Raw genomic sequence first — 18,712 nt, forward strand, 5'->3', positions numbered from 1 at the left:
CAAACTCCTTTAATTTTTGTTTGTCTGGGAAACTTTTAATCTCTTCTTCTATTTTGAATGACAGCCTTGCTGGATAAAGAATTCTTGGCTGCATATTTTTCTGATTCAGCACACTGAATATATCCTGCCACTCCTTTCTGACCTGCCAACTTTCTGTGGATAGATCTGCTGCAAACCTGATCTGTCTTCCCTTGTATGTTAAGAACTTTTTTTCCCTTGCTGCTTTCATGATTCTCTCCTTGCCTGAGTATTTGGTGAATTTGATTATGATATGCCTTGTTGATGGTCGGTTTTTGTTGAATCTAATGGGGGTCCTCTGTGCTTCCTAGATTTTGATGTCTGTGTCTTTCCCCAGGTTAAGAAAGTTTTCTGCTATGATTTGCTCACATAACCCTTCTACCCCTATTTCTCTCTCTTCCTCTTCTGGGATAATTCCCTATGAGTCTGATGTTCCTTTTTAATGAGTCACTGATTTCTCTAATTCTTAAATTGTGCTCTTTTGCCTTAATCTCCCTCTTTTTTACTGCTTAGTTTGTATATAAGTTTGTCCTCTATATCTCTGATTCTCTGTTCTGCCTCACCCATCCTTGCTGCCACTGCATCCATCCATGATTGCAGCTCAGTTATAGCATTTTTAATCTCATTCTGGCTATATTTTACTTCTTTCATCTCTGCACAAAGGGATTCTAATCTATTTTTGACTCCAGCTAGTATTCTTATTATCGTGATTCTAAATTCTGGTTCACATATCTTGCTTGTATCTGTTTTGGTTAAATCCCCGGCTGTTGTTTCCTTGTGCTCTTTCGTTTGGGGTGAATTCCTTCGTTTTGTCATTTTGAAGGGAGAAAAGGAATTAATGAGGTAGAAAAATTGAAATTAAAAATATTAAAATAAAAAATATTAAAATTAAAGAAATATTAAAATTAAAAATTAAAAACACACACGCACACACAAAAATCAAATAGATGATGCTAGATCCTAGGTGTGTTTTGGTCTGGGTGTTGAAAGTGGTTTGACAGATTGGGAAAAAAAGGGGGTGAGAAAAAAAAAAAGGAAATCGTTTGAGAATTTGAAAAAATTAATACACTGAAGTAGACTAAAATGAGATGATGGGGTAAAATAGAATTTGAAAAAATATACACAAAAGTAAAGAATATAGTAGAAAAAAATAAAGAAAATATTTTTAATAAAAATTAAAAATAAATATGATTTTTTTCATTTTCTGTATTGAAGAAAAAAGAAACGAAACAAAAAAGAAAAAAGATTTAAAGAAAAAAAAATAATAAATCATTTGAAAATTTGAAAAAGTGAATACACTTAGTAGACAAATATAAAATGATGGAAGTAGAATAGAATTTGAAAAAATTTACATAAAAGCAAAAATATAGTAGTGAAAATTGAATAAGAATATTTTTAATAGAAATTGAAAGTAAAAATGAAGTTTTTCTCTTTCTGCATTCAAGAAAAAGAAAAGAAATGAAAATGAGAAAAAAAGAAAAAGAAAAAAAGGAAATTGAAAATTTGAAAAGGTGAATACGCTAAGGTAGACTAAAATAAAATGATGGAAGTAAAGTAGAATTTGAAAAAATTTACACAAAATTAAAAAATTTAGTAATAAAAATTAAAGATATTTCTAATAAAAATTGAAAATAAATATGAATTTTTTCTCTTCTGTATCCAAGAAAAATAAAAGAATTGTAAAAGAGGAAAAGAAAAAAGAAAAAAAATAAAGAAAATTGAATAGATGAACCTGCTAACAGATTGAAGTAGGACTGAAATTGCTTCCTTTTCCCCTAGAAGTCAGTCTATGTAGTGCTTTGTAGTTCATAAACTAAGCCAGCGGTGAGACTTGTGTTCTTCGACAGTGAGGTTGGCCCAGTTGGGCAGGGCTCAGTGTAACAGCTCCATTCGCCACTAGATGGCGCTGCTATCCTACTGGGGTGGATTGTTGTGGTGCTCATAGGTGCTTATGCACATGCACGGGAGTGCTGAAAATGGCACCACCCATCTACCCAGTCTGTTCTCCCGGATCAGCAATCACGCACCCATCCTCTATCTTCAGCTCTCGTCCACTCCCCATGGTTTTTCACTCTCCATTACCAGGCCCCAGGTGGTACCTCTCTCCCAAGTTTTGACTCAGATGCAGCTGTTTTCCCTGCCCCCTTACTTCCGAAGGACTGTGTCTTTGACCCGTTCCACCCCTCTGTGGGAGGGTCTCACCAAGCAATGGATGAATGAACAATGGCTGAATATCGGCTGCACCCAGGAACACCTGCTGGACCCTGTTGTTGCTGGTGCCCTGAGACTGTGGCCAGGTGCCAGCCGTCCCAGAAAATGTTTGTGAGACAGTGTAGCAGCAGCGTTTCAGGGATTATGGAAAATCACAACACACATCTGGTGCCAGGCTTCACCCTTAAAGACCTTGCCCCAGCACCAGCAAATGTGGCCGCCTTCCGGGGTATGCTGGGACCAGGTGGCTTCAACAGTCTCTATAAAATGTCCTTCCAGCAGTGGAACTGCTTTTCCCTGTGTGGCCCGAGAACCTCCTGGACCCCACTCTGCTCCTGGGGATTTCCCCTTCCCACCAGAGCACCACCAGCTATCAATCTGTGGAGTTGCAACTTTGCACTCCCTTTGTTTATAGTCTTAGTGGAATTTAAACCCTCTCCTTTCTCCTTTCTCCCTTTTTAGTTTAGTCCCTGTGGCTATTTATAATTTTCTACTTTCTCTGCAGATGCAATGGGGAGGGGTGCTTTTCCCATATTCTCCCCCCTCCCCAGTCTCTGTCCTCTCTCCACTCACAAAAGCGGTTCCCTACCTTCTGTGGCTTCTTGCTCCCCAAGTTAAGCTCTCCAGACCACATACCTGCTGAATTCTGTGGCTCAGGTTGTACAGATTGTTGTGTTAATCCTCCAATCGGTTTTCTAGGTGTGTAGGATGGTTTAGTGTTGGTCTGGCTGTATTTCCTGGATGCAAGACACACAAAAAGCTTCCATACTGTTCTGCCATCTTGGCTCCTCCTCCCATATTCTTTTCAAATGATATATGTGATAGGGTGAGGATCAGAGAAAAGATCTGGTATTATTAATTCTTAAACTGCTATTCTCTGGTATTTTGAACATACCGATAATTTTTAAAATATTTAAATAATTTTTTATCTGTCTACTTCACTGGACTGGGATTTATTTCCTGACCTAATCTTTTTTATTCAGAATCTGACATGGTATCAAACACATGGCAAAAGCTCAAGGTTTTTATCTCGAGAATAAATGAATCACTTGTGCCAAAGTGGCCTGAGACTTTACCTTGATGATTTTTAAAGATGGTGACTCTTTTTTACTGTATGCCCTCTTGGAGTGAGCAAACTAGTTCTGAATATTCTTCTAAGGTACAGGAAACTAAATACAGAATTAAATAAATATAACTGTAGAGTTAAATATAGAATTAGTCACTTGGGTGAAAGTGATCTAAGACTTTACCTCAATAATTTTCCAAGAAGATGACTCTACTCCTTTCTGATTGTTTTACTAGACTAAGTAATATACATAGTTCTTCGTGTTCTTCTGAGGTACTTAATATGTATTTGAATGTTCCTGAGCCATCAAGCAATGATGGAACAAGGTCCACTCTTCTTTTTTTGAAGGAGAATGACCCTTAGAACTCATTATGTGCTAGAAGAATTTGCATTGATATAAAAAAATCAAACATAAAAGGCAATTATACTGAATATGGAACAACATTTAAATTAGTAAAGAAAAATAAGATGAAACCCAAAGTGAGATTAACAACCAAATTCTTCTCATAAAGCCTTTCACATTTGCCAATGGTGGGTCACAAATTGTTTTTTGTTAGTACTTTTAGCTACTACAAAGAGAGAGATATCATCAGTTAATTATTATGTCCACAAAACTATATAAAATACATCTAACATTTCCTGGTACTGAGAGTCAAGCGAGAAAGAGAATTCCTCTCTGAGTCCACATTTTTCAGACAAATGTGTATGTGTTGAATGGAGTCAGCCATAGAGTATATATAACAAGATCCATATAGTATGTACTCATAGCACCTTTCAATGCAGGCCTATGGGATAACACGGAAGAGAAACTTGATCACCGGTGCCTGGGTGACTCAGTCAGTTAGGCATCCTACTCTTGGTTTCAGCTGTGGTCTTGATCTCACAGTTCATGAGTTTGAGCCCCATATCAGGCTTTACACTGATAACACAGAATCTGGGATTCTCTCTCACCCTTCTCTCTCTGCCCCTCCCCAGCTCATGCGTGTGCTCTTTCTCTCTCTCTCAAAATAAATAAGTAAACTTTAAAAAAATTAAAGTACACATCTAAGTTACTGAATGAGTTAGCCAGGCATAGTTACTTTAGGTCAATTAAAAAAAAAATTATAGCTGAGTTGTTTATCTTCTAAACAATGATGTATTTAGTTTTAGGAAATTTGACCTATAGACTTCTTTTAAACTGTAATTATGCAACATATAGAGTTGTCCAAAGTGGCAACTTCAAATTTTTGACATAATGTTATTTTGTATAATGCTCGCATTTTCTCTTTCCTATGGCAAGAGGACATAACATTCAGCTTACTAGCAAATTGTCAAATCATTAAAGTACCATTAATATGGATTCATACTGATTCCCTGAAATTATCATCTGATCCACCATAAAACACTTTTACAAACCCAGACTCTGAAAATAATAGTAAAGTTCAAGTTCTCTATAAACATCAATATCTGAAGTTGTGACCCTGCAGCTTTGATCATAGCCAGAAAACTAAAGGTCCAAATAGATCAGGAGAAGTTACATAATATCCTACCTAATTCCTAAGAGATATCTCTAAATGATGAGACGTTATGGCACTTCCAGCACTGGGAACAGGTAGAAGCTGTGTCTAAATCTTGCCTTGTTCTCACTGTGGCTGTGGCATACTGGCCTTCCAGTGGATTAAGAGGAAACTGGCTCACATGAAGTTATGTCTGACTACCACAGGATGCAGAACAGGATTTCCCTTTATAAAAATGGGATGTTCTTTCTGGACCCATTTAAACGGGATCAAAATCACAAGAGTGCAGGAAGCCATTGCATCACAAAAATTCAGATTGCAGTACTCAGGGTGATTAGAACCACTGTGGAGACAAGGTAACTTTCCAAGGAACATCACTTCAGAGGACTTCCTTTTTAAAAATCCAGTCCAAAAGTGGCTGGAAACTATAGGTAGAGAAGCAGGTGACCTAACATTATGATCTGGAAAGATTGATATGAAAGTAGTTCCTGAGATCTGCTATTTTATGAGAAGTTTTGAATGTGAAAAAAACACCCAGATGGCCTTTCTTCTTTGAATAGCCTGATTCGGGGCTTTGAAATTTAATTTGTTAATTTGCTCACAATTACTTCTGCCTGTTTTTTTCCACCTTAGCTCTTGGTGAGATAAAAATCTAAAATCCCAAATATAAGCAGACTACTATTCTACATTCCAAGTCTCATAAAGGTACATAATATAAAAGGTGATAGAAAATCATTTACTTTGAGACTTCACCATGAAATATTCAGGAAAATAGGGCCACCTCGGTGGCTCAGTCAGTTAGGCGTCCGACTTCCTCTCAGGTCATGATCTCATGGCTTGTGAGCTGGAGCCCCGCATTGGGCTCTGTGCTGACAGCTCAGAGCCTGAAGCCTGCTTCAGATTCTGTCTCTGTTTCTCTCTGCCCCTCCCCTGCTCATGCTCGCTCGCTCGCTCGCTCTCTCAAAAATAAATAAACATTAAAAAAAATTAAAGAAGAGAAATGTTCAGGAAAATAACTTTTGGTGAGAAGCATACTTGAGGAATTTTCCTAGGCAGATTTATTTTTAACTTTTTTTATTATAACAAATTTCTAACATACAACAATAGCATAGTAAGACAGTTACCACCACCCACCCAAAGCAACTGCTGTTCTGATTATTCAAGAACAAGTGCTAAAAGTGCAGAAACTCCTTTGGAAAAAAAATAAGAGGGATTATTGCAAGGATTATGAATAAAAGTCATCCTACAAATACCTCTTTTTATTGCTTGCTCTCAACCTCTGCTGATAATCGTACCAATGCATTATATATGAAATGCATATTTTGAAAAATGTAGAATATGAAAAAAATGCATATTTTACAATTTCTTTTATCATTTATTTATTTTTGAGACAGAGAGAGACAGAGCATGAACGGGGGAGGGTCAGAGAGACAGGGAGACACAGAATCCGAAATAGGCTCCAGGCTCTGAGCCATCAGCACAGAGCCCGACGCGGGGCTCGAACTCACCGACCGCGAGATCATGACCTGAGCTGAAGTCAGATGCTCAACCGACTGAGCCACCCAGGCGCCCCAAGAAATGCATATTTTAAAAGATTAAAGGTAGAGGCGTCTGGGTGACTCAGTCTGTTGAGCATCCGACTCTTGATTTTGTTTCACGTCATGATCTCACAGTTCTTGAGCTCGAGCTGTGCATTGGGCTATGCACTGATAGCACAGAGCCTGCTCGGGGTTCTCTCTCATCCTCTCTCTCTGTCCTTCCCCTCCTCCTCTCTCTCTCTTTCTCTCTCTCTCTCTCTCTCTCTCTCAAAAATAAATAAATAAATAAATAAATAAACCTAAAATATCTTTAAAAATTAAAATAGTAAAGGTAGAATTGAAGCTAAGGAAGAGAGGAAATTAAAATGTTAAAGATAGACTGAGAGGGAAAGAGAAGAGTGGATAGAGTTAAGTCCCAATATTTCCTCTTCATCTTTGGTTACATCTCTGGTATTCGTGTATCCACTTTACCCTTTCTCCTCAAAATATATCCTTGGGCCAGCAGTTGACTTTCAGGCTCCCTCCCGCAAAATATTGAATCAGAATCTGCATTTTACCAAGATCCTACGGTGATGTGTATGTCTATTCCATTTTGAAAAATACTGCTCTAGATCACAATGTAATGAAATGACATCCTGACATCCTGAAGGAGAAAAAATAGAAACTCTAAAACAAGACAGAACGTGAAACAAGAATACATATGCAATCAGCAAACTGTGTAATAAAAAGAAAATTCCTATTGATTCTATAACTGTGAATGCATAAGTTATTTTATAAAGCTAGAAAACAAAAATAGGTATAAATTTTAAGTACTATTTCCTGCCTGTTTTGTGGAGGGATGGGGATTGAAGGAGAAAACCAGCATAAAACATAGACAAATAATATGATTGGCTTTTCTTGATGTTTTTTTTTTTCTTTTCATCTTATTGCTTTTAGAAGCCTATAAGCTGTCACATAAGCTAATATTAACAGCAACAAATTATACTTTTGTTTATTCTATTTGAATGATGCTCGTTAAAATTTTATGTTATATACAATTGCTATCAGATTTTATGTGTCCAATTAATATTACATTAAATGATACTTTTGTACGGAAATCGGAAAAAGGAAGCAGATGTGTGGGTTCTTAAAATACAGCTGTTATTAAAATTAAACAATTAGCAGCAATATCTTGGAATAATTTTTCATATATAACACAATTATAAAATGGTTTGTTAAGAGATCTAAATTTTGTTACACTGCCACTGCTTAGAGCTACAGACAAGAACACATTGGACATGAATTTATAGAAAGAATATAAAATATAAAAATGAGGCAACATTTTGAATAAATCTATAAGACACTGAAAACTAAAAAAGCATCATAGACATGTATATATATATTTAATATAACAAAGGACTATAATTGCATCTGTATTATCCTGACGTATTTTGACTAAAAGGAGATCATTCCATTTTTTACTGTACTATTTTTTTAACTGAGATTGAAACTAATTTTCAAATGTAAAAATCTCAGAAATCACTTTGGTTAGCACAAATGAGATATTTCATAAGACACATTTATGGAAAACCTTGTATCCTGTATGACTGATTAATAGTTATAAGATAGAATTGAGATTTTAATGTTCTTCTCCTACTTTTCAAATGTTACAAAAGTTTCTTACTTTCAGACCTGCCTAAATTACAGAAAAGAATTTTAATGGTAAAATCTTAGGTATTTTTTTTCCTAATTTGTGAAGACAATGATAAACATATTTTCAAGAACAAGATACAGAACATTTACCTAATTTTATCCTGAAGTAATATTTATTTTATTTTAATTTTTTAAATCAAACAATTAAGTAAAATCAGACTTCTCTGGAAACAAGTAAAACTCAATGGACCATGCAAATATCTACCCACAAAATAACTCAAAGTCAGTATTAATTTCAAAGTCAAATCTTTGCATGGAGAAGGTGACTTATGTTACTTTGTTGTCATTAATATGTCTTTAAATGTTTTAAAAATAAATTAATACATGGTAAAATCAAATATTTTATGCACTTTATACAACCTAACTCTTTTTCTGAAAATATTGGTCATTTGAAATGAAAGAGTAAGAAAATGGAACAGCTCTTTCTCAACTCTATGTAAGATCTTATTATAATATCTTAACTTTAGCCTACAACATTTTGACTTCTAATCCATTAAAATCACCCTCTTCTTATCAACTACTTTAGACGTAAGAAAATTTAAATTAAATGAAAATATTATTAAACCTCTTTTCCATAGAGAACAAATACTGCCTGAATGCACCATTTAACGAATCTTAATCATGCACAATAAGTTTAAATATCAATAAATGAATTCACATCTTGAGAAAAGTATTCAAGATTTATTTCATTCATGCTGAAATAAATTCTTCAGCCAAGTGAAGAGCATTTATCTCAATGTAAATTTCACTGCAAATACATATTTTAAAATATTCAAAATATTCAGATGACTGTCCTCTTCCTTTTTTTACTCAAGTAACATTTCTTTGATTTATTTATTTATTTTTGTTTCAAGCTTTTATTTAAATTCCAGTTAGTTAACATATAGCATAATATTGGTTTCAGAAGTAGAGTTTAGTGATTCATCACTTACATATAACATCCAGTGCTTATCACAACTACCCTCCTTAATACCCATCACTCATTTAGTCCATCTCCCACCCACCTCCTTCTAGCAATCCTCAATTTGTGCTCTTTAGTTATGAGTCTGTTTTCTGGTATACCTGCCTGCCTCTCTCTCTCTCTTTCTTTCTCTCCCGCCCTATGTTACTTTGTTTTATTTCTTAAATTCCACATATGAGTGAAATCATTTGTTTTTCTTTCTTTCTTTCTTTCTTTCTTTCTTTCTTTCTTTCTTTCTTAGTTTATTCATTTTTGAGAGATAGAGAGAAAGAGTGGGAGGAGAGAAGAGGAAGAGAGAGAGGAAGACACAGAATCTGAAGCAGGCTTCAGGCTCTGAGCTGTCAGCACACAGCCCGACATGGGGCTTGAACCCACGGACCATGAGATCATGACCTGAGTTGAAGTGGGATACTTAACCAATTGAGCCACCCAGGTGCCTCTTTTCTTTTCTTTTCTTTTTTTTCTTTTCTTTTCTTTTCCTTTTCTTTCCTTCTTTCTTTTTCTTTTCTTTCTTTTCTTTCTTTCTTTCTTTCTTTCTTTCTTTCTTTCCTTTTGAGAGAGAGAGAGAGAGAGAGAGAGAGAGCAAGAGGGGCAGGAGATAGAGAATCTTATGCAGCTTCCACACTCAGCACGGAGGCCGACATGCGACTCAATCCTATGACCCTGGGATCATAACCTGAGTTGAAATCAAGAGTCGGACTCAGAAACTTTTTATCTGGATGAAATCCCAATAGTTCACTTTTGCTTTTGTTTCTTTTGCCTCCAGAGTCATGTCTAGAATGAAGCTGCTGTGCCCAAGATCAAAGAGGTTGCTGCCTAGGTTCTCCTATAGGATTACAATGGTTTCAGGTCTCACATCTAGGTTTTTCACTTACTTTTAATTTATTATTGTGTACGGTATAAGAAAGTGGTCCAGTTTCATTCTTTTGCATGTTGCTGTCCAGTTTTCCCAACACCACTTGTTGAAAAGAGTGTCTTTTTTCCACTGGATATTCTTTCCTGCATTGAAGATTAGTTGACCATATAGTTGTGGGTCTATTTCTGCATTCTCTATTCTGTTCCATTGATCTGTGTGCCTATTTTTGTGCCAGTACTGTACCATCTTGATCACTACAGCTTTGTAATACAACTCGAAGTCTGGAATTGTGATGCCTCCAGCTTTGCTTTTCTTTTTCAAGACCACTTTGGCTATTTGGGGTCTTTTGTGGTTCCACACAGGTTTCAGAATTGTTTGTTCTAGCTCTGTTGGTGTTTTGATAGGGGTTGCATTAAACCTGTAGGTTACTTTGGTTGTATAGACATTTTAACACTACTTGTTCATTCAATCCATGAGTCTGGAATTTTTTCCCTTTATTTGTGTCATCTTCAATTTCTTTCAAAAGTGTTCTATAGTTTTCAATGTACAGATCTTTTACTTCTTTGGCTATGTTTATTCCTAGGTATCTTATGGTTGATTGTAAATGGAATCAATTCCTTGATTTCTCTCTGCTGTTTCATTATTGGTGTATGGAAATGCAACATACTTCTGTACAATGATTTTGTATCCTGTGACTTCCCTGAATTCATGTATCAGTGCTAGCAATTTTTTGGTGGAGTCTTTCGGGTTTTCTACATAGAGTAGCATGTCATCTGCAAATAGTGAAAGTTTAACTTCTTCCTTGGTTATTTGGATGCCTTTGACTTCTTTTGTTGTCTGATTGCAGAGTCTACTACTTCCAGTACTATGTTAAATAACAGTGGTGAGAGTGGACATCTCTGTCTTGTTCCTGACCATAGAGGAACAGTTCTGTTTTTCCTCATTGAGGATGATATTATCTGTGGGTCTTTTGTATATGGCCTTTATGATGTTGAGGTATATTCCCTCTATCCCTACTTTGTTGAGGGTTTATATCAAGAATCAATGCTATACTTTGTCAAATGCTTTTTCTGCATCTATTGAGAGGATCATATGGTTCTTATCCTTTCTTTTGTTAATGTGGTATACCACATTGATTGATTTGTGAATATTGAACCACCATGCAGCCTAGAAATAAACCCCACTTGATTGTGTTGAATGATTCTTTTAATGAGTGGTTGGATTTGATTTGCTAGTACCTTGTTGAGAATTTTTGCATCCATGTCCTCTTTTATTATTTTTTTAAAATTTCATTTAGATCCAAGTTAGTTAACATATAGTGTAATAATAGATACAGGATTAGAACCCAGAAATTCATCACTTGCATATAACACCCAGTGCTCATCGTAACGTGCCCTCCTTAAGGCATCGCACATCACCCATCACCCATCACCCATGTAGTCCATCCCCCCATCCAACAACCCTCCAGCAACCCTCAGTTTGTTCTCTGTATTTAAGAGTCTCTTATGGTTTATCTCCCTCTCTGTTTTTATCTTAATTTTCTTTCTCATTCTCTTTGTTCACCTGTTTTGTTTCTTAAATTCTACATATGAGTGAGATGGAACCAGAATGTGTATTACTAAGCAAAATAAGGTCAGTCAGCAAAAGACAAATACCATATGATCTCTTACTTCCTTTAGTGAAGAAGACAACTTTTCATTGTTGGTGTTCTTTGGGAATTATGTTCATCTGACATTGGTTCATGTTGAAATTATAGCTCAAATACATTGTACTTTCTTTCAGGCATAACAGGATGTTGTGAATTTGCCCTTCCCAACTAGTGGTTCAGAGATTTAAGATTATCTTATGCAAAAGTCAAATATAAAGAAAGGTCATGAATATTATAAAATGGCCTGATTTCTCAAATGGAGTGTTAAAAAAAATCTTGCACTTTAGTTTAGAAACAACTGTATTCCACCCTTTAATTTTATCGATGTATGCACCTTTTAAAATTTATTTTTGAAGTAGTTGTACCCTTGCTCAAACTGAAATGGAATAAATGTTAAATTAATAAATATTTGCTTTTTAAAAATTGAAGAAGTTTGGAGACGTGGGGCCCCCAGTTGTGTCTCAAGTGAATGAAATCTGTTACATTTTGAAAGATGATGTCATAGAATTTTAAAATTTACATTTTACTTTCAGATGTAAAATATTTAAAAGAAGAGGATGCCAATCGCAAGACATTCACCGTCAGCAGCACACTGGATTTCCGAGTGGACCGGAGCGACGATGGTGTGGCTGTAATCTGCAGAGTAGACCACGAATCCCTCAATGCCACCCCTCAGGTGGCCATGCAGGTGCTAGAAATACACTGTAAGTAAATGCTGCTCCCTTCCCAATGATAGCAGAAGCAACTCTCTTCATCTACATTTAAAATCATTTCAAAATGTCCTCACATTACCACACAGGTGCAGCAAAATCTACAGCAAAATGAAGTATGACTACCCTCACTGGTATTAATCGCATTCAGAGGAAAGTAGTCCTTGCCAGAGTATCATTCTTGACAAGGAAGAGAAATAAAGAAAATATCCTAAGGTTAAAACTTCTAATTCTCTTCCACACAGTGACTTGATGTAAGCATATTTATGTGGGTGGGGTAGGAAGAGTAGTCATTTTGACAGAGTCAATGAGGGTTGGGAATCAGAGAGAGCCTGGATGGACCTAACTGTCTGAAAGTAATTTGGTGAATCATGAGCATGTCGTGCTATCTGTGCTTTTAACCAGAGACAATGTTTTACTTCTATAGGAGATAATCTACATTTTTATAAATAGAGGGGCATATCCATTATGGTCTCTTCAACAACATCATGAGTACTCACAAGTGATAGGAACAACACTAATTGGATGACTCCAATGGGCAGGGAGCAGTGCTGTTTTGTTGGCATTATTTCATCTCATGGCTCATGTTAGGACATCAACATAAAAACCTGATGATGATTAATTACTCCCTTTAGTCACAATTGATGGATGGGGACACTGAAGATTATAGTGGTTGAGTAACTTGCCCAAGCTCACACAACTAGCAAATGGTAGACTTGTAATCATGACATTTTTAGTAGTTAGCATGGCATTTAGAATGTAACAGGTGATGTATAAATATTTATCTACATGAAGATGAATCAACTGAGATTATAGGAAAAAGTCAAAAAAAGTAGAGCCCAGAGGATTATATTTCTGAAGTGTATTACCTCATTTTTTTTTTAAATATTGAAAAGTTTTTGTTTGCTTTTACTATCTGTGATAAAGTTATAGTTTGTGTTTAGAATTTGTGTGTGATATAAGATTACACTAAATCCTAAAATGTTAAATCTAAAAGCTAGTCTTTTAATAGACCTCATGGGATTTTGTTTTTACTTATTTATTCAACAAGAACTTATTGGGTCCCTACTATGAAACAGGCATTGTTTTGGGCACCGAGATTACATAAGTGACCAAAAAGAATAACATTAACAAAACAAGGTAAGATTGTCTTCATGTGTCAGAATTACCACTGCCAGCAACAAACTCCAGTTCTCTTACAGCATCCATTCTAGGTGGGAATGACAGAAAAGCAAAATAAATAAAAACAACATATAGCATTCTATGTATGAAGTGCTGTGGGGAAAAAAATAGAGCAGAGGTGATAAGGAGTGCAATCTGAGAAATGGGAATGGATATATATATATATATATATGTATATACACACATATATACATATACATACACACATGCATATATACAATGTGTTTATATGTAAATATATATTATGTTATATTAATTTATATTATTATATATCATAAATATATATTTATATATAAATATATATGTTGTTTATATTATGCATATATTTAAATGGAAAAATATTTATGTGTATATATATATATATATATATATAAAATACAGAGGGAAGAGCAAGTACAAAGGCCCTGAGGTAGGAGCATATGTGTTGTTTTTGTGTTTCTGGAAACAGCAAGGATACCAGTAAGATCAGGATAGAGTGGAAAACTAGAGAGTATTTATGAGAGATCAAGGAAGTACCAGGGGGACCAGGCTTTTTTTTTTTCACTTTTTAATAAAAAATGTCAACCTGATTATGATTTTTAATTATCACCCACTGTCTTAATTATTCCTAGTTTACTAGTAATGGAAATTATCATAACATTTTAAATACTTTCAATTATATTAAGGTATTTTCATTAATTTTTCTCCTGTTACTGAAACAGATTCCGCAGCAAGCATATTTTAGAGCCCAAACTGAGATTATCTTCAAATCTCAGCATTTATTTGCAGTGAGATGTTGGAACAATTACTGAAACTTCTTGAGCTTTGATTATAAATTAGGAAATTAGGTTCTTCAAGGATCAAGCTAGACAATATTTTTATGGCATTTAATGAGGTTTCTATAAATTCCAGTTGCCTTAGTTAGTTCAGGCTGCTGTAACAAATATACCCATAGACTGGGTGGTAATATAAGCAAAAGTTTATTTCTCAGTTTTGGAGGCTGGAAATCCAAGATCAAGGATCAGGTAAGGGGCCTTGTCGTGGTTCATAGATGTTTGTCTTCTCTCTGTGTCTGCACATGGCAGATGGAGCTAAGGAGCTCTCTGGATTTTTTGTTGTTGTTGTTGTTGTTGTTGTTGTTGTTGTTGTTGTTTTTGGTAAAGTCACTAAGCCCAGTCATAACCTTCCAGCCCCCCCCCCCACCTCCTAATTGTCACATTGGGGATTAGGTTTCAACATATGAATATTGGAGGGACATAAACATTCAGCCTATAGTACCTTCCGTTTTCTAGTCTTATTTCATCAATATGTCTCTAAATATATGGAAGATTATGGGGCACCTGGGTGACTCGGTTAAGCATCTGACTTCGGCTCAGGTCATGATCTCACGGTCCGTGAGTTCAAGCCCGCATCAGGCTCTGTGCTGACAGCTGGGAGCCTGGAGCCTGCTTCGGATTCTGTGTCTCCCTCTGTCTCTGACCTTTCCCCATTCATGCTCTGTCTCTCTCTGTCTCAAAACTAAATAAACGTTCAAAAAAAATTAAACTTGTGGAAGATTATATAATTTGCTATTTCGAGAGGACTCAGGTTATCAGCATCTTGATTTAAACTTTTTTTCATTTATATATAAACCAAAGTAAGAATTTAAAAATAATATTTGATTACTAATTTAAGTATAATTTTTGACATAAAATAAAAGAAAATAATAAAAATTAAGTCATAAAAATATGAAAGTTCATCAGTCCAAGATTAATCACTGAAACCCACCAATAGTGAAGCAAGATCAGATACACTTAGTTTGCTATGGCGAAAAAGGTCATACCAAACGAATCTCTGGGTGCTGGTAAAAAACAGTATGAATAGGCTTGTTAGAGGATTTGGGTTTGTCCTGAATATTCTAAAGAGGGCTCTGGATTGAATGCTGTCAAGATTGGGGACAAATTGTGGATGTATATGTTGATACCTTTTACCTGGAAAGCAGACATTAAAGCAGAACTAGATTTGCTGTTATAAAGATGCAGCAGTTAATTTTTTTCTGGTTGCTGAGTGTCCTGGTCTCTGTCTTATTTCAGACTTGAAATGGAATAGACTTGCCTTTGTCTTCTTATACCCCATAGTCACAGAGCAGCTCTAGCTGATTATTGTTTAGATTCTAGAAAATTGTTTATGTTTGTTGAGAATATTTCAGGCTAGCTGTCAGATGCCAGTTGTTAGCTGCCAAAGTCATTTTCACTTTTTTGGGAGTCTAAAATGGAGCTATTATATATATACTTCCCGGGCATTTTTTGCTGTTCACTGTATTTCAATGTGCATTATTAAGCGAACTTCATGGAGGAAGGCAATTGAATTCCCTCATTTTTTAGAACATTTTACATGAAAAATGTTACACTTGCTGTCCAATTAAAAATAGCAACTCATTTTATCATGGTTTAATATGTAAGTGGCTGAAGGCAGAGACCGTATCTATTTAAATTATATATTTTAGCATCTAGCACACCACCATTCAAGTATGTGAAGGTAATTAAAACTAACTGATGATAATGCTGAATGTTCCTTAGGGATGCAGAACATTCCCCAGAGATGAAACTAGGAGTGGAGAGCAGACAGGGGGCATTTAGCAATAGTTTGCATTTAAATTAGAGTACATTGAGCTAATTGGGTGTGGTCTTCATGGCTCTGCATAGGTACACATGTGCAATATGTGATGTAAGCAGGGGAAAATAGAAAGAATTGGAAAAGGAAGAAGGTAGTTAGCCTAGAATTTGTGGAACATAAATTTAGAATTTCCACATTGTTATACAATGGTCCTATCATGAATAGCCACAAAGATTGGCTCAAATGGAGTCCCAGAGTAAAAGAGCTGCCACTGTTTCTGGGGTGAGTGACCAGAGTAAATGTATATCCTACAATAATGGAAAGCTGAGACTATGCATGAAATTAAACTCCTGTGAAAAGGCAGGTTTGATAAGAAATTAGAAAGGAGAGGAGAGCCTGGGTGGCTCCAGCTTCAGCTCTGGTCATGATCACATGGTTCACCAGTTTGAGTCCTACATCTGGCTCTGTGCTGACAGCTGAGCCTGGAGCCTGCTTCAGATTCTGTCTCCCTCTCTCTGCCCCTCCCCTGCTCATGCACTGTTTCTGTCTCTCTCTCAAAAAAAATAAACATTAAAAAATCATTTTAAAAATCAGGAGAGTTAAACACATAGTTGCAAGAGCAAAAACTAGATAATAGGAGGAATTGTATTCCTAGGGCTATGTTTTAATTCCATAACCCAGTGATTCGCAAGTTAGAAGCACTCGGTCTATAAAGTATGTCACAGCAACATTCATTTCTTTATAAAATATTAATCCTAAATTTTAATGCCACTATGAACGAAGATAGTTTCTTTAAACATAAAATTTAAGAAACTGTAGACTTTCACTGTGAACCACAAACGCCTGCAAATTTCACACAACAGATAACAGCGTACTTTGTACCTGAGCTGTGGAAAAGCGACTCTCTTTTTTTACAGATGGAAATTCTAATTCATATTTCTATTTTTATGCAGATCTTGGAAAACAATAACTTTTTATTTGTCTGATTTAATTTTTAGAAGAGCAGATTGTATAAGTCAGATTTTATTTAATTCTCAATAAGAATAATGTATCTTCACGAACAGAAAGAAATATGCACAAAACACAGAAAAGAAGAAAATAACTGAACATTCATTTTCTATATGTGACACTGACAAAATTTCATAAAAAGGCAGCTGTTATTGAAAAGGAGAAAAATAACAGACAGATTAGTAAAGTATTTCAGAATAGTGAATGCTCTGAGAAAGCATTTTAGTACTGTGGCATTGAACTGCCCATATGGATAAATAAGAACCCAAATTTTAAGTCTCTTGTGTGTATGTATATGCGTTAAGTGAAATATATATATATATATAGGTGTGTATATATATATATATATATATACGTATATATACATATATATACGTATATATACATATATGTGTATATATACATATGCACACACAACGTATTATAAATAATTCACCAAATTATGAAACACTATGCTATCATTAATATTTGTTTACTGGTTCCCATTTGGTAACAGTGCCATTCTTTACCTATAAGTAACTGTTTACACATGCACATTATAAACAAGTTTTAAAACAGTACATAGTTAAAATAGTTCACAGAAGAAAATCTATTGTGAGCCTAAACAAAATCAGTGTAAGCAACCATATAAAAACCCATATATGCTTAGTGTAAGCAACCAAAAAAAAAAAGAAAAAGAACAGAAGGAAGGGAGGAGGAAAGGGAGGAAGAAAAGTAGGAGGGAAGGAGAGAGGAATGGAGGGAGTGAGAGAAGGAGGAAGGAAGGCAGGAAGGAAGGAAGGAATGAAGGAAGGAAGGAAGGAAGAAGGAAGGAAAGAAGGAAGGAGGGAAGGAAGGATAGATGGAGGCTGCAGTTTTAAAATTGTGTATTTAAGTGAGATCAGTTAGGGAGCACCTGGCTGACTCAGTTGGTAGAGCATGTGAGTCTCAATCTTAGGGTCATGAGTTCAAGCCCCATATTGGGCATAGAATATACTTAAAATAATTTTTTTAAAAGAAATATATATATACATATATATATTCTAATGAGATGAGTTAGGTTAATGACTGAAAATAAATGCATTATATATCTTTAAATAACAGAAAAAGATCTGGATTTATTTGTTGCTATAATAGTATTTTTATAGGAACTAAATGGTCAATTTATAGGCCTGACCTTTAACTTCTTGAAGCTTTTAATTTCCATTCTAGTTAACATGCAAGTGAACTATTAATCAATTTTTCCCTTAAAATCTTGTTAAAAAACGTATTGCTTAAGAAATTCCTTTTTTTTTTCTCTTTTAAACAGAATTACTTTACCCCTAGATGAACTAAATTCTTGACTGTACATTATTTGCTACTTTTCTGAACTGTCTAATGTACATGATCAGATCTCTCTTTAGCTCTACTTATTCTAATTTAAAAAATTAAGATTTGGGGGCACCTGGGTGGCTCAGGCAATTAAGATTCCTAAGCTTCTGACTGCAACTCAGGTCATGATGTCACGGTTTGTGGGTTTGAGCCCCACATCAGGCTCTCTTGCTGTCAGCACAGAGCCCACTTCTGATCCTCTGTCTCCCTCTCTCTCTTTGCCCCTTACACACTCGAGCTCTCTGTTTCAATCTCTCAAAAATAAATAAATAAACAAACAAACAAACAAACAAACATTAAAAAAATTAAGATTCTGATTATAGAAGAAATTCAATACATGTGGGTTTGGGAGGTTTTAACTATTTTGTTTATATCTCCACTGTAGATATACATGATATTGAA

General features: G+C 35.3%; 1 protein-coding gene across 1 annotated transcript in view; it reads left to right on the forward strand.

The window, feature by feature from the left end:
- The window catches only part of CADM2 (cell adhesion molecule 2), a 268,364-nt gene that overhangs the window by 108,064 nt on the left and 141,588 nt on the right, over positions 1-18,712 (forward strand). The window contains exon 5 of the mRNA XM_042955203.1: positions 12,020-12,190. Within this exon, the coding sequence (XP_042811137.1) occupies positions 12,020-12,190 (171 nt within the window). The remainder of the gene's footprint in view (positions 1-12,019; positions 12,191-18,712) is intronic.

This window comes from Panthera leo, chromosome C2 (assembly GCF_018350215.1).
Source record: "Panthera leo isolate Ple1 chromosome C2, P.leo_Ple1_pat1.1, whole genome shotgun sequence".
In the NCBI taxonomy this organism is placed as follows: domain Eukaryota; kingdom Metazoa; phylum Chordata; class Mammalia; order Carnivora; family Felidae; genus Panthera; species Panthera leo.